General features: G+C 43.1%; 1 protein-coding gene across 1 annotated transcript in view; it reads right to left on the bottom strand.

Annotated features, from left to right (window-relative positions):
- Window positions 1-23,298, bottom strand: part of LOC138644743 (uncharacterized) — a 44,960-nt gene that overhangs the window by 3,817 nt on the left and 17,845 nt on the right. The window contains exons 5-12 of the mRNA XM_069733511.1: window positions 19,852-19,940; window positions 12,856-12,983; window positions 9,943-9,994; window positions 9,762-9,859; window positions 9,080-9,219; window positions 7,780-7,845; window positions 7,530-7,576; window positions 7,284-7,432 (exon numbers count right to left, since the gene is read on the bottom strand). Coding sequence (XP_069589612.1) covers window positions 7,284-7,432; window positions 7,530-7,576; window positions 7,780-7,845; window positions 9,080-9,219; window positions 9,762-9,859; window positions 9,943-9,994; window positions 12,856-12,983; window positions 19,852-19,940 — 769 coding nt within the window. The remainder of the gene's footprint in view (window positions 1-7,283; window positions 7,433-7,529; window positions 7,577-7,779; window positions 7,846-9,079; window positions 9,220-9,761; window positions 9,860-9,942; window positions 9,995-12,855; window positions 12,984-19,851; window positions 19,941-23,298) is intronic.

Below are 23,298 nucleotides of genomic sequence, written 5' to 3'. Positions count from 1 at the left end.
CTGTGCAAACAGTGATCGTGGCTGATGCAGCAAGTTGTCAGCTATAGTGTACAGCCGACAGCTGCTGGATTGTCACCTGTATGGGGAGGCTATTCTCTTATATCTCAGGTCAGTTAAAAGATGTATTGGCGGTCATTAAGATGTTAATCTTAATCAAGGAATAAGTAAATAAATTAACATTTGGCTGATAAATAGATACCACAGTGTTGAGATCAATGTTGTCCATTATGAGGAGAGTCAAGTTCCCAGTTGTGGACCTCAAGTATCTGTACTTGATCCTATTCCTTTTTATGCTTTTGCAAGTGACATAAGAGAAGGTGTACAAGTCTAATTGTACCTGTTTGCTGATAATACAAATGTGTTTAACAGGGTACATATTACTGTATGCATTATTAACATCGAAATATATTTCACTTGACTGTATAAATTGTCATAACAATGGAAAGGGCAGATCAATATGTCCAAAATAATTAACATAGTAAGTCCTCGGATTTTGGTCTGGTTCTGTTGGGGCAAATTCCTTAGTTGATGTAAAAACACATAAATCCATGCGACACATTCATTCCTGCACTATGACTGTCAAAGGTCGTTATTAGTTTATATTCCCATACTGTTCTGTCTCTCTTAGATTTGAAGCTACCTTTTAAACACAAGTAATTCCATGTCCATAATGTTATGATTTGGGAGACAGAAATGTATTGCCACAAGAAGATCCATTCTTTTTTCTCTTATTGTGTGGCGGTGAGAGTTCATCCTTGTTCTCAGTTTCTGCCCTGTCTCCCCCACATACAGACCCCCCCATTGGACATTTAGTACAAATAATTAGGTACACCACATTAGAAGTGGCGCAGCTGAAAGTACCTGGTATCTTGTAGTCTTGTAATTCTGCTTCATGTCACCTGTCTTTTCCATGTGTTTTTTTTTGTTTTTGTTTTTTTGTTCTCTGTGCTATATTGTGCATTCTTCTGAATTTGTATTAGTCTGTGTCCGATAAAGAGACCTGCGAAGTCTCAAAAGCTTGCAATATGTAACCATCTTTTCAGTTACCCATTAAAAGGTATTAACCACTGAGGACTCTCAATTCTAAAGATTTTTCCATCTCAGATAAGGGATCTTCTTCATGTTAAGTTACCAAAAGATTAAAAAAAAACAAAAAAAAACTGATGCACGTTATTGATTTCCAATGAACTCTCCTTGTGTGCTTGCAGAAGAGGGCAGTGATGTAACTACATGAATATTGATTCCTTGGGGAGTGGGCAGCACAGAAGTAAGGGATCACTCACTGTGATTGACAGATGGGGTGAATATTTTAGTTTTTTTTGCAGTTTACACAGGATAGGGGGTGAGTATAAATAAAAGGAATACATACACAGAGAGGGCTTCATCAGAGGAATAGGAAACACGGGTATTACATACCTGGTAATGTGTTTTTTCATGAGACATGACGGCACCACGAGAGGGGATCCGCCCATCAAGGACAGGAAACCTTCAAGATAAAAGGGGCGGCTCCTCTCTCCACATCAGTTGTTTTACAGAGTACGAGAGGAACTCCGCCGATTAGTGTACACAAATAATACATCCTATACGGTTCTATTCACCGATACCCCAGGGAGTGTATAATACAAATAATGCACCCAACTAATGACGTGATCTAAAGGGTGGGAATATAAGGGTGCCGTCATGTCTCATGAAAAAAAACATTACCAGGTATGTAATACCCATGTTTTTCCCATCATACATGACGGCACCACGAGAAAGTTACAGAGATTTGTATTCTCTTTAGGGAGGGATCACTGCTTGTAACACTCTTCTCCCAAATGTGAGATCAGAGGTAGCAGATAGGTCTAGCCTATAATGTTTAAAAAAGACAGGCCAAGTGGCCGCCTTACAGATTTGGTCGATGGCAGCATCGACGTCGCCATGGCCCTTGTGGAGTGGGCTTTCAGACCCTGTGGAACAACCCTGCCTGCACTACTATACGCTAGAATAATGGCCTCTCTCACCCATCTAGCTATATTTTGTTTTGAGGCTTTAAGGCCCTTCCTTGACTCCTGAAATGAAACAAATAAAGCCCTCTGCTTCCTCCAGGATTTTGTCATCTCTAGATACTGTAGGATACATCTCCTGACGTCTAGGCAATGGAGTCTCTCCTCTTTCTTGTTACTAGGATTGGGACAGAATGAGGGTAGGGTTATATCCTGAGCCCTATGGAATCTCGATACCACTTTGGGGAGATATGCCAGATCAAACTTTAATACAAACCTATCGTCCATAATTTGTGTGTAAGGGGGGTCAGCTGACAACGCGTGTAAATCCCCCACTCTACGGGCCGATGTAAGTGCCAGTAACAAAGCTGTTTTTAATGTTAGTATTTTATCTGAAGTTGTATTTAACGGCTCAAAGGGGCTTTCAGTCAGAGCTGTCAACACTAAATTTAGATCCCAAGGTGGAGGAGTAGGGTATGGAACAGAGTCAGCTCTACTACAGGCTCGGATAAACCTCACCACCCACCTATTGCTTGCCAGGTCAAAGTTGTATAGGGCTGCTAAGGCTGAAATGTGTACTTTGAGGGTACTAACAGCTAACCGCAGAGCTAAGCCCCTTTGCAGGAACTCCAGTATTGCCACTATCGGGACCTCCCCTTCCCGTATTGGCCCTGAGCTGGAGAGGAATTTCTTCCATACTCTCCCATGTCTCTTGGTCGTTACTGGTTTTCTGCTACTGAGCAAGGTGGATATTAAACCAGCTGAGAACACTTCTTTCTCTAGTAACGACCGTTCAAATGCCAGGCTGTCAAATGTAGCCTGGAATTCTGCGGGTGGTTGAAGGAACCCTGCGTTAGAAGGTCCTGGTCTTCCGGGAGAACCCACGGGTCTGTCACTGACATCACTCTCAGCCACAAGGGGGCTATCACAATCACTCTGGCCTTGTCTTCCCTGATCTTCCTCAGAACTGCTGGGATTAGACAAATCGGTGGGAAGGCATACAGGAGTCCTGATTCTATGCTGACGGCATCTACTGCCAACGGCCTGTCTGCTGGGTTCAGGGAGCAGAACTTTTGAACTTTTTTGTTGGCTTTTGAGGCAAAGAGGTCTATACTGGGTCTTCCCCACATGTGTACTATCCATTGAAAAACGGACTTTTTTAGGGACCATTCCCCTTTCCTCAAGTGGTTCCTGCTTAAAAAGTCTTCCTTTATATTGTCCACACCTCGGATATGCAGGGCCGATAATGAAAGGAAGTGCCTTTCGGCTAGAGACATGAGTCTTGTGGTTATGTGCATCAGTGACCTCAAACGTGTGCCCCCCTGGTGGTTCACGTATGCGACCGCTGTTCGGTTGTCCGATAGGACTCTCACATGATGCCCTGCCAAGTGTGGAAGTAACCTCTCTAGTGCCTTTTCTATTGCTAGGAGCTCCCACTCGATTGAGGATAGATTTTCTTCCTCTTGAGCCCAGGGGTCTTGGACCCATTGTGTGTCTGAGTGAGCTCCCCACACCCATGGACTGGCGTCCGTTGTGATCACTTTGGAGGCTGTATATGTCCAGGGAACTCCTTTTGGGGATATAGAAGTTTAACCGCTGACTTTATGGTTTCCATCTTAAATTATGGTATTACAAGAAATTTGTTGAGGCCTTTTAAATTTATTATTGTCCTCCAGGAATTGTCTGGTTTTTTTATGAGAAAAAAAAGGGGAATAAAATCCTTCCCTCCTTTCCTCTATAGGAACTTCTTCCAAGACGTGCTTGTCTAGGAGTGATGTTACTTCCCCCTCCAGACTGTCTTGTTTCTCTTGAGAGGACTGTACCGGGGTCTGCATATATCTTCTTGGAGGCCAGTGGTGAAATTTTAGTTTTAGGCCTGATCCTACAATCTGTCGGATCCAAATGCTGGATGAGATCTTCTCCCAAGCTGGAAGGAAGTGAGAGAGCCTCCCACCTGATAAGGACGGTCACTGGGAGGGTTTTTTGGTGTCTCTGGGGGATTTGACAAAATAGAAGCCCTTTCCTCCCCTGGGTCGCTTGTCCTGGTTGCTCCTGTCTCGGTCTCTATACTGCTGCCTTTTGAAATTTTGGCCTCTCCGAAAGGAGCGATGAAAGTGCTGAAATGGCTGTTTTGGAAAGTTTTTCTTTTTATCACCGGCTTTCTCCAATACCTCGTCTAATGCTGGTCCGAACAGGAATTTCCCCTCACAAGGCAAAGAGCAAAGCTTCATCTTTGCATGAGTATCCCCTGGCCAGCATTTAAGCCATACAGCACTGCATCCTGTGTTGGCTAAAGCTGCTGATTTTGCTGCTAGCCTAGCCGAGTCTTCTGATGCTTCAGCTAGAAACACAGCCGCTGCTCTCATTGTTGGTATTGCCTCTAGGATAGCTTCTCTGGGAACTTTTTGCTCTACCTGTTCCTCCAGGTTGTCTATCCAGATTTTAAGGGATCTGGCTACACAAGTGGCCGTGATAGCTGGCCTTAGTGCTCCTGCTGAGGCTTCCCATGCTGTCTTCAGGGAACTGTCCACCTTCCTATCCAGAGGTTCTTTTAGAGAACCTAGGTCCTCGAACGGCATGGAGGAATTCCTGGCAACGTTTGAGACTGCCACATCAATTTTTGGGGCTCTATCCCAAGATGAGGATGCCTCCTCTTCAAAAGGATACCTTCTTGTTAGGGAGGTGGTTATTTGGGACCTTTTTTCAGTTTTTTTCCATTCCCTTTTAATCAGTTCTTGTAGCTGTTCATTAACAGGGAATGACCTCCGTTTTTTCTTTTGTAGACCACTGAACATAAGTTCTTGGGCTGTCTTCTTGGCCTTCTCATCTACCAGCCCCATGGTAGAGCGAACAGCTTTTATAAGCTTATCCGTAGCCTCTGCTGGAAATGTATCCTCCTCCTCTGAGCTACTATCTGAGCAGCGAGCTGTATCCGAGTCCCCCTCTGACTCCGAGGAATCTCTTTGGGATGCTATTGAGGGGCTGGATCTGTCCCTAGATCTGGCATCCATGTCAGCTGTCTGTAATGCAGACTTTGGACTGGATCAGAGATCTTAGACTGTCCGTAAAGGAGGGTGTTTCCTCCGCCACAGTCTGGTTGATACACTCCTGACACAGACTTTTATCACAAGATGTCTTTAAAGGCTTTTTACATAAGGGACATTCTTTATTTTTAGTCTTCGCCTTAAACTTTTTGGGGACCTCCTATACTCCACCCCCCAATGTATGTAAGAAAAGAGGGGAAAGATGGAGGCAAGAGAAGAGAAAAGAACAGACATTAGCGTGCTGGACTTTCTCGAAGTTTACTCACCACTCGGACGCTTTCAAAGTACGGGTACCGGATCCGGAGGTTGATTGGTTTTCTCCATGTCTCCCAATGAGACTAGGGACCCCTCCTTGGTATGCCGATCCGTCCGTATGCTGTCCGAGCGGCTTCTGGTGCTACCATGGCGGGTCTGGCTCTTTTCGCTTGAGCGAGACCGCCTATCCTGTATCTCTTGCTGTGGCATCAAATGTTCTGGTGAAAAATTCTCCATCATACACACCACCACGCAACAAGAGTAGTCACCTTCAACCTGACCTGGTTTAGTGACACAGGGCAGCGCATCTGGTTCGTTTAAATAGATTCCCCTTTTTTTTTCCCTAATGGATCACCTGGTTGATCCTGCCTTTACTGGTCGCTTCAGAAATCAGGTGTATGATCGCACCTGTCATGAATGATTACCTGGCTGATCGTGCCTGCACCACTTCTGGTGCTCCTATAAGCAATCAAACACCTGGTTGATCCTGCCGCTGCAAGCGCAACGCCTGCGCTGTATAATTATGCCAGAGCGCGCACCCGGTAACCACTTCCGGTGCGCGCTCACCATTTACCTGGTTGATCCTGCCATCTGAATACCACCGACGGCCTGCGCGCCCACCCGGACGTACTTCCGGTGCGCACTGCTGAACTGTGCTCCAGGCGCATCACTTCCGGTGTGCGCCGCCTTTTTCGATCCCCCTGCCCCTTAGCTCCCAACAAATGTTCCAAGTGCTACCGCCGGGTAATGCGTGCCATGTGCGTACCTCCATTTCCGGGTACCCGGCGCCGGCTGGAGGGAGGCTCGCAACGCCGACGGTGTCCACGCCATGGATGACAGGAAGATAGCGCAGCACTTACCCTCAGCGTCCCTCATCGCCAGACACTGCTCCATGCTTCTCCCCTCAGGTACCGACCAGGAAGGAGGGGAGGGGAAGGAGGGAGGGGGAGACTTGCTCTTCATGCTCGACAGGGAGGGCCCCAATACCTCCAAGGAGCTTACCTAGCCCGGGCACCGATGTGCCTCACGGGCTGCATGGCCACCATTAGTCAACAGGGGGGGTACCAAAAGGTGATCCCCGTGGACAGCAGGATTTCTAACTCGACAGGGGGGTAGAAGCGCCACCTGCGGCCCCCCTGGAGAATCTTCACCCGGGCGTTCACCTCACGGGCTGTGGCCATGCTTTGCTCAAGGGGGCATGGTATACATTGACCCCCGAGGCAACTACCGGTACCTGACGATGGGTGCAGTAGACCAGCATCTGCCCAAATCCACCCGACCCAGGCATCCTCTTCTATCTTCATCAGAAGTCTTCCATCTTGAGGGTTCCCCGTCAAGGACAGGAAACCAACTGATGTGGAGAGAGGAGCCGCCCCTTTTATCTTGAAGGTTTCCTGTCCTTGATGGGTGGATCCCCTCTCGTCGTGCCGTCATGTATGATGGAAAAAATTAGATCCGATACATACTTTTTTTTGACCTGACAGATTCCCTTTAAAGAACTGAATCTGTTTTGCCTCAATGAAAGAAGGGAATGGGTGACCAAACTAAAACAGTTAAATATGTTACATGACAAAAGAAGGAAAGTAGTTAAAGGCTTGAAAGCTTTACAGATATTTAAAGCAGAAATAATGTTCAGGGGGTTATTTTGTCACTAAAACACCTCCACGCAGGAACAAGGAAGCATCAACCTTAAGATACTCACGGGAAGGACCAGACTAAAAGTCTGGAAGTAGTTTTAGACTGATACATTAGTTCATATACTTACCAACCAGCGCTGATGTTAGATAGTATTAAGTCGACAAGAAGTAAATTCAAACATGTCTATGATACGTGCAAGTCTATCCTAACATAAGTATTAATGTAAATGCAGACTACTGGGGCCAGGGTAGTTTTTTCAATTTTAATTTTGTATGTGATGCTCCTTTCCAATATACAAATAAAACACAATTTAAAAATATTTTTTAATACACAAGTGTATAATTGAAATGAGTAAGTTTACCTTCTGGTGGAGAATAATATAATAGTTCTGGTTTCCCAAATGGGCCAACAACACCTCTTTGTTTTCGTATGTTGTGGTTGTTCCACTCCATAGCCTCCAGTTTGAGTTCATTTTGTATCAGCTGCAGAAAGCTGAACTGCAAACAATGTCTGAAAAGAAAGTCTCAAATTTATTTTAGATACTGAGGGCACCCCTGTCGATTTACAAGTAAAATATATCTATATATATCTTCACAGTAGAACTTACATGTGGACGGGGTTTGATATATCCAAAATGTCACTTCCAACCATTTTCTACAAAAAGGAAATAGTAATGTATAGTAACATTTAGATATATAGCATTATATGTGACTGAAAAATGTGCAGTGTATAAGCAATATGTGAATTTTCCATTGTATAATAGACAGTTTTCTTCATATTCATTTTCCTTTATGAAAGTTATGTGTAAGTTTGATAGGATGTTTTCATAAACAAAGTATGAAAATAATTATGTTTACCTCAAATCTTTCTTGCCATAGACAAATCCAAGATTTTTTCAAATATGAATTAAAACATTCTGCTCTCTAAAAAATAAAAAAAGGTAATTAATTTCAGTTATATACATGTACAAAATAATTATGCAATCATTTTAAAAATGACATGTCTTCAGTATAGTTTATCATTATGACACCATGCAGTCCAAAATTACTTGATGAGTAATGTAAGCAGTGAGTGGGCAGTGATCAATAACAAGTGGGTTTAATGTGGAGCACAAAGAAGCTTGGACACACAGAGACAAACATATATAACACAACTTTACAGGTCAATAGCTAACTAGAACCTATTGTTCAGGCACCCTCCTATATGGGAAGTTTCTTTACTTACCGTAGGCATTGATCTTATATATAAAGATCCCATATCTGCCGAATAGTGGATAATTATGAGATTAGTGGTTGTCCAATCATTGGGACCACCATAATCACAAGAACAGGGGCCATATATCTTGGGAAGTCCCTATCCTGAAGTGGATAAAGCAGGAATGACATGATAATAGAATAATTTCTGTGGGAGTTTTGAAGATGGCAATTGTAGTGCTTGTATTATTAGGGTATGTGCACACAATCAGTGTTTGCCACGTTTTGGGCATATTATGTTTTTGCTACATCACCAACATTTTTTGTTATACAGGTCGAATGCAGTGGATGGACGTATACATATATCAAAAGGAATAGATATTTCCACATATAAAAAGTTGTAGTTCATGTTAGCTATCCAAAAAGTATCAGTTCTTATTGCGGATATTCACATGCTAAGCATGCCGAGATGAGGAGACTTAAAGCCGCAATACTCCTCTGGGAAATATGCTAATTGTCTCTTCAGAGAGGAAGAGGACTAGAACTCTAGTGCCACCTCACACTTTGCACTGATGAGGGGCAGTACCCCAGAACACAGTGTCTGCAAATTGAGATTCTAGTTTAACTTTTATCAGAAGTCATGTGACAAGGCTCGTTAAAGGGTCAACATTGACTTCTAGGATTCCCAATTCCATTAGGTGGCACTACTGTTCTAGTTCTCTTCCTCTCTGAAGAGACAATTTGCATACTTCATGTTAGCAAAATGGGTTTGAGTTTTGGCAGCCACCTCGCATAAAAATTAAAGAATCATGACTTTTTAATCAAATTCAATGTAAAAGTTAAATCAAATAGAATTAACAAGTATACTTAAAGACAATAGCAATAATTTTGTAAGAATGGTACACAAGTTTCTCATTAACATTTGTAAATATACTGTCACAAATTGCAAACATATAACTGTTACCTGATTGTGCACAGATTTTCCATATCGAAAACTGTTAATTCCAGCCAAACTGTCACAATGGCGTTGTCTAAATGAGGTCTGCAACAATGCCACCAATTTATTCTCTTTTCCTCTGTCTGCCCTCACAAGTTGAGGACAACCTTAGAAAAGAAAAAAAATGATAGAAGGAAATAGTTTTTACATGTTAAAATAATTTAGAGTTATTACATTTAGGAAGAAAGGTTTTTGATGTAAGGAGTTATTCAGATTTCAAGATTGTTGGAAAGGAATGATTTCCTTAAACAAGCTTTCAGAGTATTCAATAACTCTGACCTATCTCCAGGATAGTTCACTAGTAAGATATCAGTGCAGAAATCTATCTCCCATCAACCCAACCAATCAGATGTTTTCATAGACTAGTTAGTGCCATGGCCTGTTCCAAGGACAACAACATCACACTCATGATATAGACGTAGTTCAGCTCCATGCAAGCAAATAGGGATGAGCTACAATATCAAGCAGAGAAGCTGACAATGTATTATTTAAGCTGCAAGGAGGTTGTGGCGCTTACCATAGTGATACAGCCTATTCAGAGTGTTAATTGTTGGGAGCACCAAACTAGAATAGTCTATGAGAAAGCAGTTTATCAGCTTTACAAATAATGTTACTCTATTAACAGATTTTCTAAATTAGTAAACATCACCATTTTCTCGAATAACAGCATCCAGATAGTATCTCGCTATGAATCCAGGTTTTCGGTTTGAGGTTCCAGCTTGTAACCAAATGATGCGACGGGAAAACCTATATAAATATTTAAATACGGCTTGTTTACTTTTGAAATGAAATCCTCAAAAAGTTTAAAAAAAAACAAAACTATAACTTACCCATCAATACCCAAGTGAACCCAAATTCCATAGAATTTTAGCTTGTCATTGCCTGAGGAAAAAAATATAGACATTATATTCCCCTTTTCACATGTGGAGTGCTATGGAACACATGGTGGCGCAATAATTACGTATATACTCGTGTATAAGCCAATTTTTTTAGCACCTTTTTGTTTTTTTCTGAAAACGCCCCCCTTGGATTATACACAAGTCACTGTGCAGAAAGCTGGCAGGGCAGGGGGCCACGGAGCAGCGCCAGGAGCCGGCGGCTGTGGCACAGTGACAACTGCATCTGCAGCCGCAGGCACAAGACATCATACTCACCCACCTCGTTCCATCTCTGCATCTCTGTCCCTGCATCTCCGTTGTCCCGGCAGCTCTCCGCTCCTGTGTTGAGCGGTCACGTGGTACCACTCATTAAGGTAATGAATATGTCTGCATCTCCAATCCCATAGGCGGAGCGCATATTCATTACTTTAATGAGCGGTAGCACGTGATCGCTCAGCACAGTCAGGAAGAGCTGCCGGCGCCGTGACAACAGAGATGCAGGGGCGATGATGCAGCAATGGCGCAAGTAGGACAGGGGGGGATGTGATCAATGCATAAAACGATAGGACGGTGGGGGAGCCGAGCCATGAGGGACCGGGGGAGCAGAGCCATGAGGGACGGGGGGAGCAGAGCCATGAGGGACCGGGGGGAGCTATGCATACAACAGGGGGAGCCACACATACCAGGACAGGACGGGGGAGCCACATACCGGGACAGGACGGGGGAACCACATACCGGGACAGGACGGGGGAGCCACACACCAGACCAGGACAGGGGGAGCCACACATCAGACCAGGACAGAACAAGTGGAGCCACGCATCACAGGACCAGGATAAGGGGACAGTGCATACCGGCTTATACTCGAGTCAATAAGCTTACTCAGTTTTCCATGGTTAAAGTAGGTGTCTCAGCTTATACTCTGGTCGGCTTATACTGGAGTGTATACGGTATATATATATATGTATATATACACACACTGTATATATATATATATATATATATATATATATATATATATATATATATATATATATATATACACATACACACATACATACATATAGAGATAGATAGATATATCTATATATACACACATACATAGATAGATAGACATATATTTGTATGGATATATATATATATATATATATATATATATATATACAGTGGGGCAAAAAAGTATTTAGTCAGTCAGCAATAGTGCAAGTTCCACCACTTAAAAAGATGAGAGGCGTCTGTAATTTACATCATAGGTAGACCTCAACTATGGGAGACAAACTGAGAAAAAAAAATCCAGAAAATCACATTGTCTGTTTTTTTAACATTTTATTTGCATATTATGGTGGAAAATAAGTATTTGGTCAGAAACAAAATTTCATTTCAATACTTTGTAATATATCCTTTGTTGGCAATGACAGAGGTCAAACGTTTTCTGTAAGTCTTCATAAGGTTGCCACACACTGTTGTTGGTATGTTGGCCCATTCCTCCATGCAGATCTCCTCTAGAGCAGTGATGTTTTTGGCTTTTCGCTTGGCAACACGGACTTTCAACTCCCTCCAAAGGTTTTCTATAGGGTTGAGATCTGGAGACTGGCTAGGCCACTCCAGGACCTTGAAATGCTTCTTACGAAGCCACTCCTTCGTTGCCCTGGCGGTGTGCTTTGGATCATTGTCATGTTGAAAGACCCAGCCACGTTTCATCTTCAATGCCCTTGCTGATGGAAGGAGGTTTGCACTCAAAATCTCACGATACATGGCCCCATTCATTCTTTCATGTACCCAGATCAGTCGTCCTGGCCCCTTTGCAGAGAAACAGCCCCAAAGCATGATGTTTCCACCACCATGCTTTACAGTAGGTATGGTGTTTGATGGATGCAACTCAGTATTCTTTTTCCTCCAAACACGACAAGTTGTGTTTCTACCAAACAGTTCCAGTTTGGTTTCATCAGACCATAGGACATTCTCCCAAAACTCCTCTGGATCATCCAAATGCTCTCTAGCAAACTTCAGACGGGCCCGGACATGTACTGGCTTAAGCACTGGGACACGTCTGGCACTGCAGGATCTAAGTCCATGGTGGCGTAGTGTGTTACTTATGGTAGGCCTTGTTACATTGGTCTCAGCTCTCTGCAGTTCATTCACTAGTTCCCCTCGCGTGATTCTGGGATTTTTGCTCACTGTTCTTGTGATCATTCTGACCCCACGGGGTGGGATTTTGCGTGGAGCCCCAGATCGAGGGAGATTATCAGTGGTCTTGTATGTCTTCCATTTTCTAATTATTACTCCCACTGTTGATTTCTTCACTCCAAGCTGGTTGGCTATTGCAGATTCAGTCTTCCCAGCCTGGTGCAGGGTTACAATTTTGTTTCTGGTGTCCTTTGACAGCTCTTTGGTCTTCACCATAGTGGAGTTTGGAGTCAGACTGTTTGAGGGTGTGCACAGGTGTCTTTTTATACTGATAACAAGTTTAAACAGGTGCCATTACTACAGGTAATGAGTGGAGGAAAGAGGAGACTCTTAAAGAAGAAGTTACAGGTCTGTGAGAGCCAGAAATCTTGATTGTTTGTTTCTGACCAAATACTTATTTTCCACCATAATATGCAAAAAAAATGATAAAAAAACAGACAATGTGATTTTCTGGATTTTTTTTTCTCAGTTTGTCTCCCATAGTTGAGGTCTACCTATGATGTAAATTACAGACGCCTCTCATCTTTTTAAGTGGTGGAACTTGCACTATTGCTGACTGACTAAATACTTTTTTGCCCCACTGTATATATTTATTATATATATATATATATATATATATATATACACACATACAATGTGTGCCTTTATAAGATTGGATATCAAGTAGAAAATAAAGCTTACCATCTATATGCCAAACATCATTGGGACCTTTCGAGAAATAATTTTTTCTCTCTATTTTGCATTTCCCTGGTGTTCTCATCCGCAATCCAGTAGCATCAAATTGTTTCATTGCCTGATTTACATCATTTCTGTAAATGCAATTATATATGCATTAAAATATATTCAACGAGTTGCTATTATAAATTGGGTTATTTTTCGCTCATAACACACTTTTGGGTACAAAAAGGAAATGTGACTTATGAACCAAAGGAGTCAGGCAGTGGGGAAGTGTTGGCCTCTTGGAGCAGTGGAGCTATTAGCACTGTGCCTGAACTAGAGACAGATAAGCAGTGAGAAGGGAAGTATGATTCTTACCTCTCTCAGGTTTTCCTCCCAACCACCTTACTGCAAGCGTCCTGAAGGTGCACATACACATGTATTATAACGTGACACTGTGCAACGTCAGGTCATAGAGCAGCACGGCGTCCTTGCGAACACCAGCCTAAAGCCGAAAAGGTAATTGTTTGGGGCTGATTAGGATATAATAATAATAATCTTTATTTATATAGCGCCAACATATTCCGCATCGCTTTACAGTTTAACAGTTTCAAACACAACAGTCATAAGTAACAATGTTAACAATACAATAATTAAAGCGAAATAAGACAACCCTGCTCTAGAGAGCTTACAATCTACAATAAGGAGAGGGAGATACAAAGTACAGGTGTGTATTTACAATGATGTATTTACAATGAGGGTCCAGCTATCTTCAGGGGGTGGGGATAGATGGAGATAGTGAATGGGCTACACACACAAACATAAAATGACTTTGATTAGTGAACGTGGTAGGTCGCTCAGAACAAATGTGTTTTGAGTTTGCGCCTAAAACTATGCAAGTTGTGGCTGGTCCTAATATCTTGTGGTAGAGCATTCCGGTCCTAATATCTTGGGGTAGAGCATTCCAGAGGATTGGCGCAGCACGGGAGAAGTCTTGTAGTCGGGAGTGGGAGGTACGGATTAGTGCAGAGGTTAGTCGAAAGTCATTTGCAGAGCGCAGCGGTCGGTTAGGCCGATAGACAGAAATGAGGGAGGAGATGTAAGTGGGGCTGCACTGTTCAGAGCTTTGTGGGTGAGAACAAGAACTTTGAATTGTATCCTGTAATGAATGGGCAGCCAGTGTAACGACTGGCGAAGAGTGGACACGTCCGAGTAATGATTAGCCAGATGGACGACCCTGGCTGCTGCATTAAGGATAGACTGGAGAGGAGAAAGTCGAGTGAGGGGGAGGCCAATTAATAGAGCGTTACAGTAGTCCAGGCAGGAGTGGATCAGGGTAACAGTGAGGGTTTTTGTTGTTTCCATGGTGATAAAAGGGCGGATTGTAGAGATGTTCTTTAGGTGTAAGCGGCATGAGCGGGCAAGAGATTGTATATGGGAGGTGAAGGAGAGATCGGAGTCAAACATAACACCCAGACAGCGCGCCTGCTGCCGGGGTGTTATTATGGTGCCACCCACGGAGAGGGAAATGTCAGATTTAGGGAGGTTAGTAGATGGCGGGAGCAGAAGAAGTTCAGTTTTGGAGAGGTTGAGCTTCAGATAGAGAGCGGACATGATGTTGGAGACTGCGGACAGACAGTCACTGGTGTTCTGTAGTACAGCGGGGGTAAGGTCAGGGGATGATGTGTATAGTTGTGTGTCATCAGCATAAAGATGGTACTGAAAGCCAAATCTGCTGATGGTCTGTCCAATTGGTGCCGTGTAGAGAGAGGAGAAGGGGGCCAAGGACTGAGCCCTGAGGTACCCCAACAGCGAGAGGAAGAGGAGATGAAGTGGAGCCAGAGAACAGAACACTGAAGGAGCGGTCAGAAAGGTAGGAGGAGAACCAGGAGAGAGCAGTGTCCTTAATGCCTAGTGACTGGAGCCTACAGAGTAGGAGAGGGTGGTCAACAGTGTCGAAAGCTGCAGAAAGGCCGAGAAGAATGAGCAGAGAGTGGTCACCGTTACGTTTTGCTGTCAGAAGGTCATTGGTCACTTTGATGAGTGCAGTTTCTGTCGAATGTAGCGGGCGAAAACTGGACTGTAAAGGGTCTAGGAGGGAGTGAGTGGAGAGGTAACAGGTAAGGCAGGAGTAGATCAGGTGCTCCAAGAATTTAGAGATGAAGGGGAGATTGGAGACTGGTCTGTAGTTGTTTGTGCAAAATAGGTCGAGGGTGGGTTTCTTTAGTAATGGAGTAATGATAGAGTGTTTGAAGGAGGACGGGAAAATGCCAGAAGAGAGGGAGAGAGATTAAAGATTGTAGTTAGGTGAGTTGTGACGACTGGAGAGAGAGACTGGAGGAGGTGTGAGGGAATGGGGTCGGTAGTGCATGTAGTCGGACGAGAAGAGGAGAGGACCTTGGAGACTTCTTCTGTGATGGGATCGAATGTGGAGAGTGAGCCATGGGAAATGCAGGGAGGGATGGGAGTCACTGAACTTGGTGATTGGGAGTGGATTTCCTGACAGATGTTATCTATTTTCTCAATAAAGTGGGAGGCCAGGTCATCAGCACAAATGTCTGATAGGGGCTTGTGATTTTGGCCTGAGGAGGGAGTGAAAGGTGTCAAAAAGTTTATTGGGGTTGTTGGATAGTGAGGAGATCAGGGTAGTGAAGTAGGTCTGTTTGGCGAGGTGAAGGGCAGAGTTATAGGTCCTTAACATCAATTTGAAGTGTATGAAGTCTTCTGGTGTGCGTGTTTTCCTCCATAAGCGTTCAGCACACCTAGAGCATTGCTGGAGAAATCGGGTTTGCGATGTGAGCCAGGGCTGTTTCACTCTGTGTTTGGCCAATGTGCCAGCAGGTGTCAGTGCCTCAGCCCAATGGAGAATCCTTTGGTGGGCCAGTCCGACCCTGTGTATACTAATGTCAGAAGCCTCAATAATAAAAGTGATTAACTGGAATTAGTAATGTCTGAGGATGACTGACAGAGAGATATTAACTGATACATGGCTGGAAAATAGTTACGATTCGGAAGCTAACATAAAGGGTTAAAGTCTATTTAGAAAGGCTGTGACAAAATGGAAATAGGGAGGTATTTGTACTTTTGAAACATCCTGTCTGCCCACACTCCAGAATGAATTGTGAGGAGAATGAAAATGTGGAATCACTGTGGATAGAAATACAATGTTATCAAATCAAATGTAATACTAAAGGAAATAGATGAGACAGCAAAGGTCATTAGTATGGGTGATTTCAAGTACTTGGATATAGACTGTGAAACTGAATCCTGTAAATCTGAAAGAGGAAACAGGTTCTTATGAATAAAAGAAGACAGTTTAACTTCCCAATTTAAAAAATATCCAACTATAAGGACTGCCTTACTGGACATAGCATTAACCAAAAGGCCTGATAGAATAACTGATGTGTAGATTGACGTAAATAGTGACCATAACATAATAACCTTACAATTGTCATTCAAAAGGTAGTTTTTTCAGGGAGGCACCAAACCACAGAACTTCTGAAATGAAAATTGCAGCTGCTTAGAGAAACAATTAGCCTCACAAAGTGGGAAAAAGTCCTCCGAAATAAAATGCATAAACTAAATTACCGTATGTACTAGAGTATAAGCCGACCCCCCTAATTTTGTCACAAAAAAACTGTGAAAACTTATTGACTCGAGTATAAGCCTAGGGTGGAAAATGCAGTAGCTACCGCTAAATGTCGAAAATAAAATTAGATACCAATAAAAGTAAAATTAATTGAGACATCAGTAGGTTAAGTGTTTTTGAATATCCATATTGAATCAGGAGCCCCATATAATGCTCCATACAGTTCATGATGGGCCCCGTAAGATGCTCTATATAAAAATGTGCCACATATAATGCTGTGCCCCATATACAATGCTCTGCACTGTTCATTATTGCCCCATAGCTGTGCCATATAGTGCTCTGCACCGTTCATTATTGCCCCATAGCTGTGCCATATAGTGCTCTGCACCGTTAAATTATTGCCCCATAGCTGTGCCCTATAGTGCTCTGCACCGTTCATTTTTGTCCCATAGCTCTGCCATATAGTGCTCTGCACCGTTCATTATTGCCCCATAGCTGTGCCATATAGTGCTCTGCACCATTCATTATTGCCCCATAGCTGTGCCATATAGTGCTCTGCACCGTTCGTTTTTGTCCCATAGCTGTGCCATATAGTGCTCTGCACCATTCATTATTGCCCCATAGCTGTGCCATATAGTGCTCTGCACCGTTCATTATTGCCCCATAGCTGTGCCATATAGTGCTCTGCACCGTTCATTTTTGTCCCATAGCTCTGCCATATAGTGCTCTGCACCGTTCATTATTGCCCCATAACTGTGCCATATAGTGCTCTGCACCATTCATTATTGCCCCAAAGCTGTGCGATATAGTGCTCTGCACCGTTCATTATTGCCCCATAGCTGTGCCATATAGTGCTCTACACCGTTCATTATTGCCCCATAGCTGTGCCATATAGTGCTCTGCACCGTTCATTATTGCCCCATAGCTGTGCCATATAGTGCTCTGCACCGTTCATTTTTGTCCCATAGCTGTGCCATATAGTGCTCTGCACCATTCATTATTGCCCCATTGATGTACCATAGAAAGCTCTGCCATTGCTGCTGCTGCAAAAAAAAACAAAAAAAAAAAAACACATACTCACCTCTTGCTTGCAGGTCCCGGCGTCTCGTCCAGGAGTCTCGCCGCACTGACTGATCAGGCAGAGGGCGCCGTGCACACTATATGCGTCATCGCGCCCTTTGACCTGCACAGTCAGAGCGGAGAGACGCCGGGAAGATGGAGCGGCGCCAGGAAGATGGAGCAATGCCCGGAGGCTGGAATGTGGACAGGTAAAAATGCGATACTTACCTGGTCCCGGCATCCCACTCCTTCTCCCGCACAGCTGGTCTTCGGTGCCGCAGCCTCTTCCTCTATCAGCGGTCACCATTACTGCTGATTAGAGAAATGAATATGTGGCTCCACCCCTATGGGAGTGGAGTCCATATTCATTTTTCTAATGAGCGGTCCCATGTGACCGCTGAAGAGGGGAAGAGCTGCAGCACCCGGAGACCGTGGGACGGCAGGTGGAGCGCCAGGATCGCCGGGACTAGGTAAGTATGCCTCAGCGCCCTCTCCCCCTCACCCGCCGCCCTCACCGATACCGTGACTCGAGTATAAGCCGAGAGGGGCACTTTCAGCCCAAAAATTTGGGCTGAAAATCTCAGCTTATACTCGAGTATATACAGTATGTTTTCTTTATGTAAACTAAATTAGATATTTTTAAAAGCATACACAAATTGCATTGTGAACAATACACACCATATATGAATACAATGGCTGTGAACAGGGAAAAAGGCAATGTGGATAAACAGAAATGGAAAGGGGGACAATAAAACTGAAAAGAAAGGAATTACATTACAAGGAAGGTAGTGAGAAAGCACTAAAACACTGTCAGGAGCAAAAAAAAAATGAAAAAACAGATAAAGGCATTGCATTGAAAGTGGACAGAGAGAGGCTCATTAACATAGCAAGTAAAAGTAATCCAAAAAACTTCTTCAGTTAGATAAATAGCATGGGATTGTCAAGGAAAACAAAAAAGTCTAGTTGCTTTAATGTATTACTACAGATAGACCACGATCTGGAAATATTTTTCAAACCCTTTACAACCAAGATTGATGCAGTACTTGTAAGTTTGATACAATTTGACATCTGGCTTGAAAACAGAAGTGCCAGAACAAAACCAGAGAAAATGATGGAATCAGTTCAGGAATCACTTTACCACAAATAGGAAACTGACTAATCAGCATATAGACGTGAGGGTAGCCTAAAGGTACCTTCACACTAAATGACGCTGCAGCGATCCAGACAACGATCCGGATCGCTGCAGCGTCGCTGTTTGGTCGCTGGAGAGCTGTCACACAGACAGCTCTCCAGCGACCAACGATGCCGGTAACCAGGGTAAACATCGGGTTACTAAGCGCAGGGCCGCGCTTAGTAACCCAATGTTTACCATGGATACCATCCTAAAAGTAAAAAAAACAAACGCTTCATACTTACCTTCGGCTGTCTGTCCCCGGCGCTCTGCTTCTCTGCACTGGCTGTGAGCACAGCGGCCGGAAAGCAGAGCGGTGACGTCACCGCTCTGATTTCCGGCCGCTGTGCTCACAGCCAGAGCAGAGAAGCAGAGCGCCGGGGACAGACAGCCGAAGGTAAGTATGAAGCGTTTGTTTTTTTTACTTTTAGGATGGTATCCATGGTAAACATTGGGTTACTAAGCGCGGCCCTGCGCTTAGTAACCCGATGTTTACCCTGGTTACCAGTGAAGACATCGCTGAATCGGCGTCACACACACCGATTCAGCGATGTCAGCGGGAGAGCCAGCGACCAAAGAAAGTTCTGGCCTTCTAGCCCCGACCAACGACATCACAGCAGGATTCTGATCGCTGCTGCGTGTCAAACTAAACGATATCGCTAGCGAGGACGCTGCAACGTCACGGATCGCTAGCGATATCATTTAGTGTGAAGGTACCTTAAGAGATCTACAACATCCACTCTGCTTAAAATGATATCTAAATCATTCAAAACAAAGCAGTCTGTAGTCAAAAGCAGAAAGTTTGGCTTGTAAACCAACAAAAAGCAGAGAGCTGATCAGTATTTGGTAAGTATTTCACATCAGTATTTGTATCCAAAATCTGGAGTGGAACAATCACATGAAAGTGTAATATAAACATGTAACCACTTCTAGATTTTTTATCCTCTTCTGGTTTTGTGTACAAATACTGATGAGAAATACTGATCAAATACTGAACATGGCGTAATACGTCTGTTCAAATTGAGGAACTGTCTTGAGGGCACTTGCATAACCAAAAACAAAACCCATGTGTCTAAACATGACTGTCTGCAATGTGTCTTGGTGAAAACAGCTGCCAGAGTAGGTTTTATGTTGCAGAACTTTACAACTATCCTTGTTTTTTCAATGTAAAATAAAATGGATTTTGAATTAAATTACTAACCTATAGCAAGGCTGTATTTTTCTCTCGTCTCTGATTCGTCTATGCATGGCGCGAATTCCTTTAGCTGGTGACCAGTGCTGAAGTTCAACCTTTCATGAAATATACAGAGAAAATAAAATTATTGGTAAACATTGATAATTGAACATTAAGGAACTTTACCAAGTAAATAATCAATCCAACCAAATATATCGGTTGGTCTCAAGTGCTGATGGTCATTCTACACTAAAATAATATTCATGTTCCATAAGGAACCTTTTTTAATGCTTACCGTAAATACCAGAGTTTGTAAGCAAACACATAAAAGCAAAACCCATAACTGAAGACTGACTCCCAAAGCAATGGTGTTATAGTTTTGGTAAAAAAAAAAAAAAAAAAACACAACTGTACATCGGTTTTCTATGGCAAAGAAATATCTTTCCCTAGGGAAGTATATCACATAACATGTTAATAAACATTTTAATCAAACCACAAAAAAAGATGACTAACGTACTAGAGTCAACAGATTTGATGAATATGATTTTTCTTATTCCTTAAGATTAAAACAATATGTACCGCTTTAGAGTCAGGCAACTGCCTGATGATGAGAGCAGTGTGGTCTTGATATGCGTTTTTATCTGAATAAGGCCGGCGTCACACACAGCGTATGAAAATACGGCCGTAATACGCTGAAAGTCCCGAAAATAGTGGTCCGTAGCTCCTCCGTAGGCAGGGTGTGTCAGCGTTTTTTGCGCATGGCATCCTCCGTATGTAATCCGTATGGCATCCGTACTGCGTGTTTTTATCGCAGGCTTGCAGAACCGACATACGGATATACAAGGGATCCATGTGTAAAAAACAAAACAAAACATATATACTGTCTATATATATATATATATATATATATATATATATATATATATATATATATATATATATATATATATATATATATATATATATATATATATATGTCAGTAGACACATATATGTATATATATTATTACTTCATACAGCACGAGATAGCAGAAAGCCGGTAATTCAATTACCGGCTTTTGCTTTCTACTTCCTAAACCCGACATGATATGAGACATGGTTTACATACAGTAAACCATCTCATATCACCATTTTTTTTTGCATATTCCACACTACTAATGTCAGTAGTGTGTATATGCCAAATTTTGCAGTTCTAGCTATTAAAGGGTTAAATGGCGGAAAAAATTGGCGTGGGCTCCCGCACAATTTTCTCCGCCAGAGTAGTAAAGCCAGTGACTGAGGGCAGACATTAATAGCCTGGAGAGGGTCCATGGTTATTGCCCCCCCCCCCTGGCTAAAAACATCTGCCCCCAGCCACCCCAGAAAAGGCACATCTGGAAGATGCGCCTATTCTGGCACTTGGCCACTCTCTTCCCATTCCCGTGTAGCGGTGGGATATGGGGTAATGAAGGGTTAATGCCACCTTGCTATTGTAAGGTGACATTAAGCCAAATTAATAATGGAGAGGCGTCAATTATGACACCTATCCATTATTAATCCAATACTAGTAAAGGGTTAAAAAACACACAAACACATTATTAAAAATTATTTTAATGTAAAAAATCACAAAGGTTGTTGGAATAATTTATTCTACGCCCAAACCACTCACTGAAGACCCTCGATCTGTAACTAAAAAACGTCTGAAACGTCCAACGATGTAAATCCATCTGAAGGGGTTAAAATATTTTGCAGCCACGAGCTTTGCTAATGCAGCTGCTCATGGCTGCAAAACCCCGGAGAATGAAGGTAAAGTAGGTCAATGACCTATATATAGCTTCATTTGCGGTGAGGCGCCCTCTGCTGGCTGTCCCTAGATCGTGGGAACTTTCCTAGAAAGCTCCCAGGCTCGAGATCATAAGAGGTGCCCTCTGCTGGTTGTCCTCATATGAACTCGAGCCAGGGAGCTTTCTAGGAAAGTTCCCATGATCTAGGGACAGCCAGCAGAGGGCGCCTCACCGCAAATGAAGCTAAATATAGGTCACTGACCTACTTTACCTTCATTCGCTGGGGTTTTGCAGCCTTGAGCAGCTGCAATTGGATTAATAATGGATAGGTGTCATAATTGACGCCTCTCCATTATTAATTTGGCTTAATGTCACACGGGAATGGGAAGAGAGTGGCCAAGTGCCAGAATAGTCGCATCTTCCAGATGTGCCTTTTCTGGGGTGGCTGGGGGCAGGTGTTTTTAGCCGGGGGGGGGGGGGGGGCAATAACCATGGTCCCTCTCCAGGCTATTAATATCTGCCCTCAGTCACTGGCTTTACTACTCTGGCGGAGAAAATTGCGCGGGAGCCAATGCCAATTTTTTCCGCCATTTAACCCGTTATTTTATTTTAATAGCTAGAACGGCCAAATTTTGCATATACACACTACTAACATTAGTAGTGTGGAATATGCAAAAAAAAGGGGATATGAGATGGTTTACTGTATGTAATCATGTCTCATATCATGTCGGGTTTAGGAAGGAGATAGCAAAAGCCGGTAATTGAATTACCGGCTTTCTGCTATCTCGTGCTGTATGAAGTAATAATATATATACATATATGTGTCTCACTGACATATATATATATATATATACCTATTCTATGTGTACACATTTATTCCACCTATTCTATTGTAAGCTGTCAGTGTGATTTTACTGTACACCGCAATGAATTACCGGCTTTTCTTGCTAACAGCGCTGCGTATTCCTCGCAAATCACACTGCTGGTCTGTGTGTAATCCGTATTTTTCACGCTTCCATAGACTTTCATTGGCGTTTTCTTTGCGCAATACGGTGACAAACGCAGCATTTAGCGATTTTCTACGGCCGTAGAAAGCCGTATAATACTGATCAGGAAAATACGGCAGATAGGAGCAGGGGCATAGAGAATAATTGTGCCACATGTTATGCGAGTTTTACGGACGTAGTTTCTGCGCTCTTACGTCCGTAAAACTCGCAAGTGTGACGCCGGCCTAAGTAAGAAGAATAATACTCATTATATCTGTGTATTCCATCACTATGAAAGGTAGCAGATTTTTTTATGCTATGTTGTATTGCAATTGTCACACTGCAGCACTGCTGGTGGCTGCTGAGTAGTGCAAGCTCTACTAGATGGCAGCACAGTGGAGAATGAACCGAAGTCCTGCACAGAGAAGAACTACACCAGGTGGTAGCAGAGTAGTCAGCAAGCAAGGTCGATACCATAGAAAAATTAACCCCTGACATGAACAGACAAGGAAAAGGAGAGACAGGAAAAACCAGGTCTTGATCATGACAGCAATGCAGTATTTTGGGAAGTAATGACTATCAACAAAGGAATGTGGAATGGTGGCATGGCTATTAAAAAAATAGTCTAAGATTCAATTTGCACATGTATACAACATAATGAATATGATTCAGGGGCATACATAGACATGACTTGGTCTCATAGCCTACTTGTGAACATGCACCCA

Source organism: Ranitomeya imitator, chromosome 7 (genome assembly GCF_032444005.1).
Source record: "Ranitomeya imitator isolate aRanImi1 chromosome 7, aRanImi1.pri, whole genome shotgun sequence".
In the NCBI taxonomy this organism is placed as follows: domain Eukaryota; kingdom Metazoa; phylum Chordata; class Amphibia; order Anura; family Dendrobatidae; genus Ranitomeya; species Ranitomeya imitator.
This window is presented reverse-complemented; position numbering and strand designations above follow the sequence as displayed.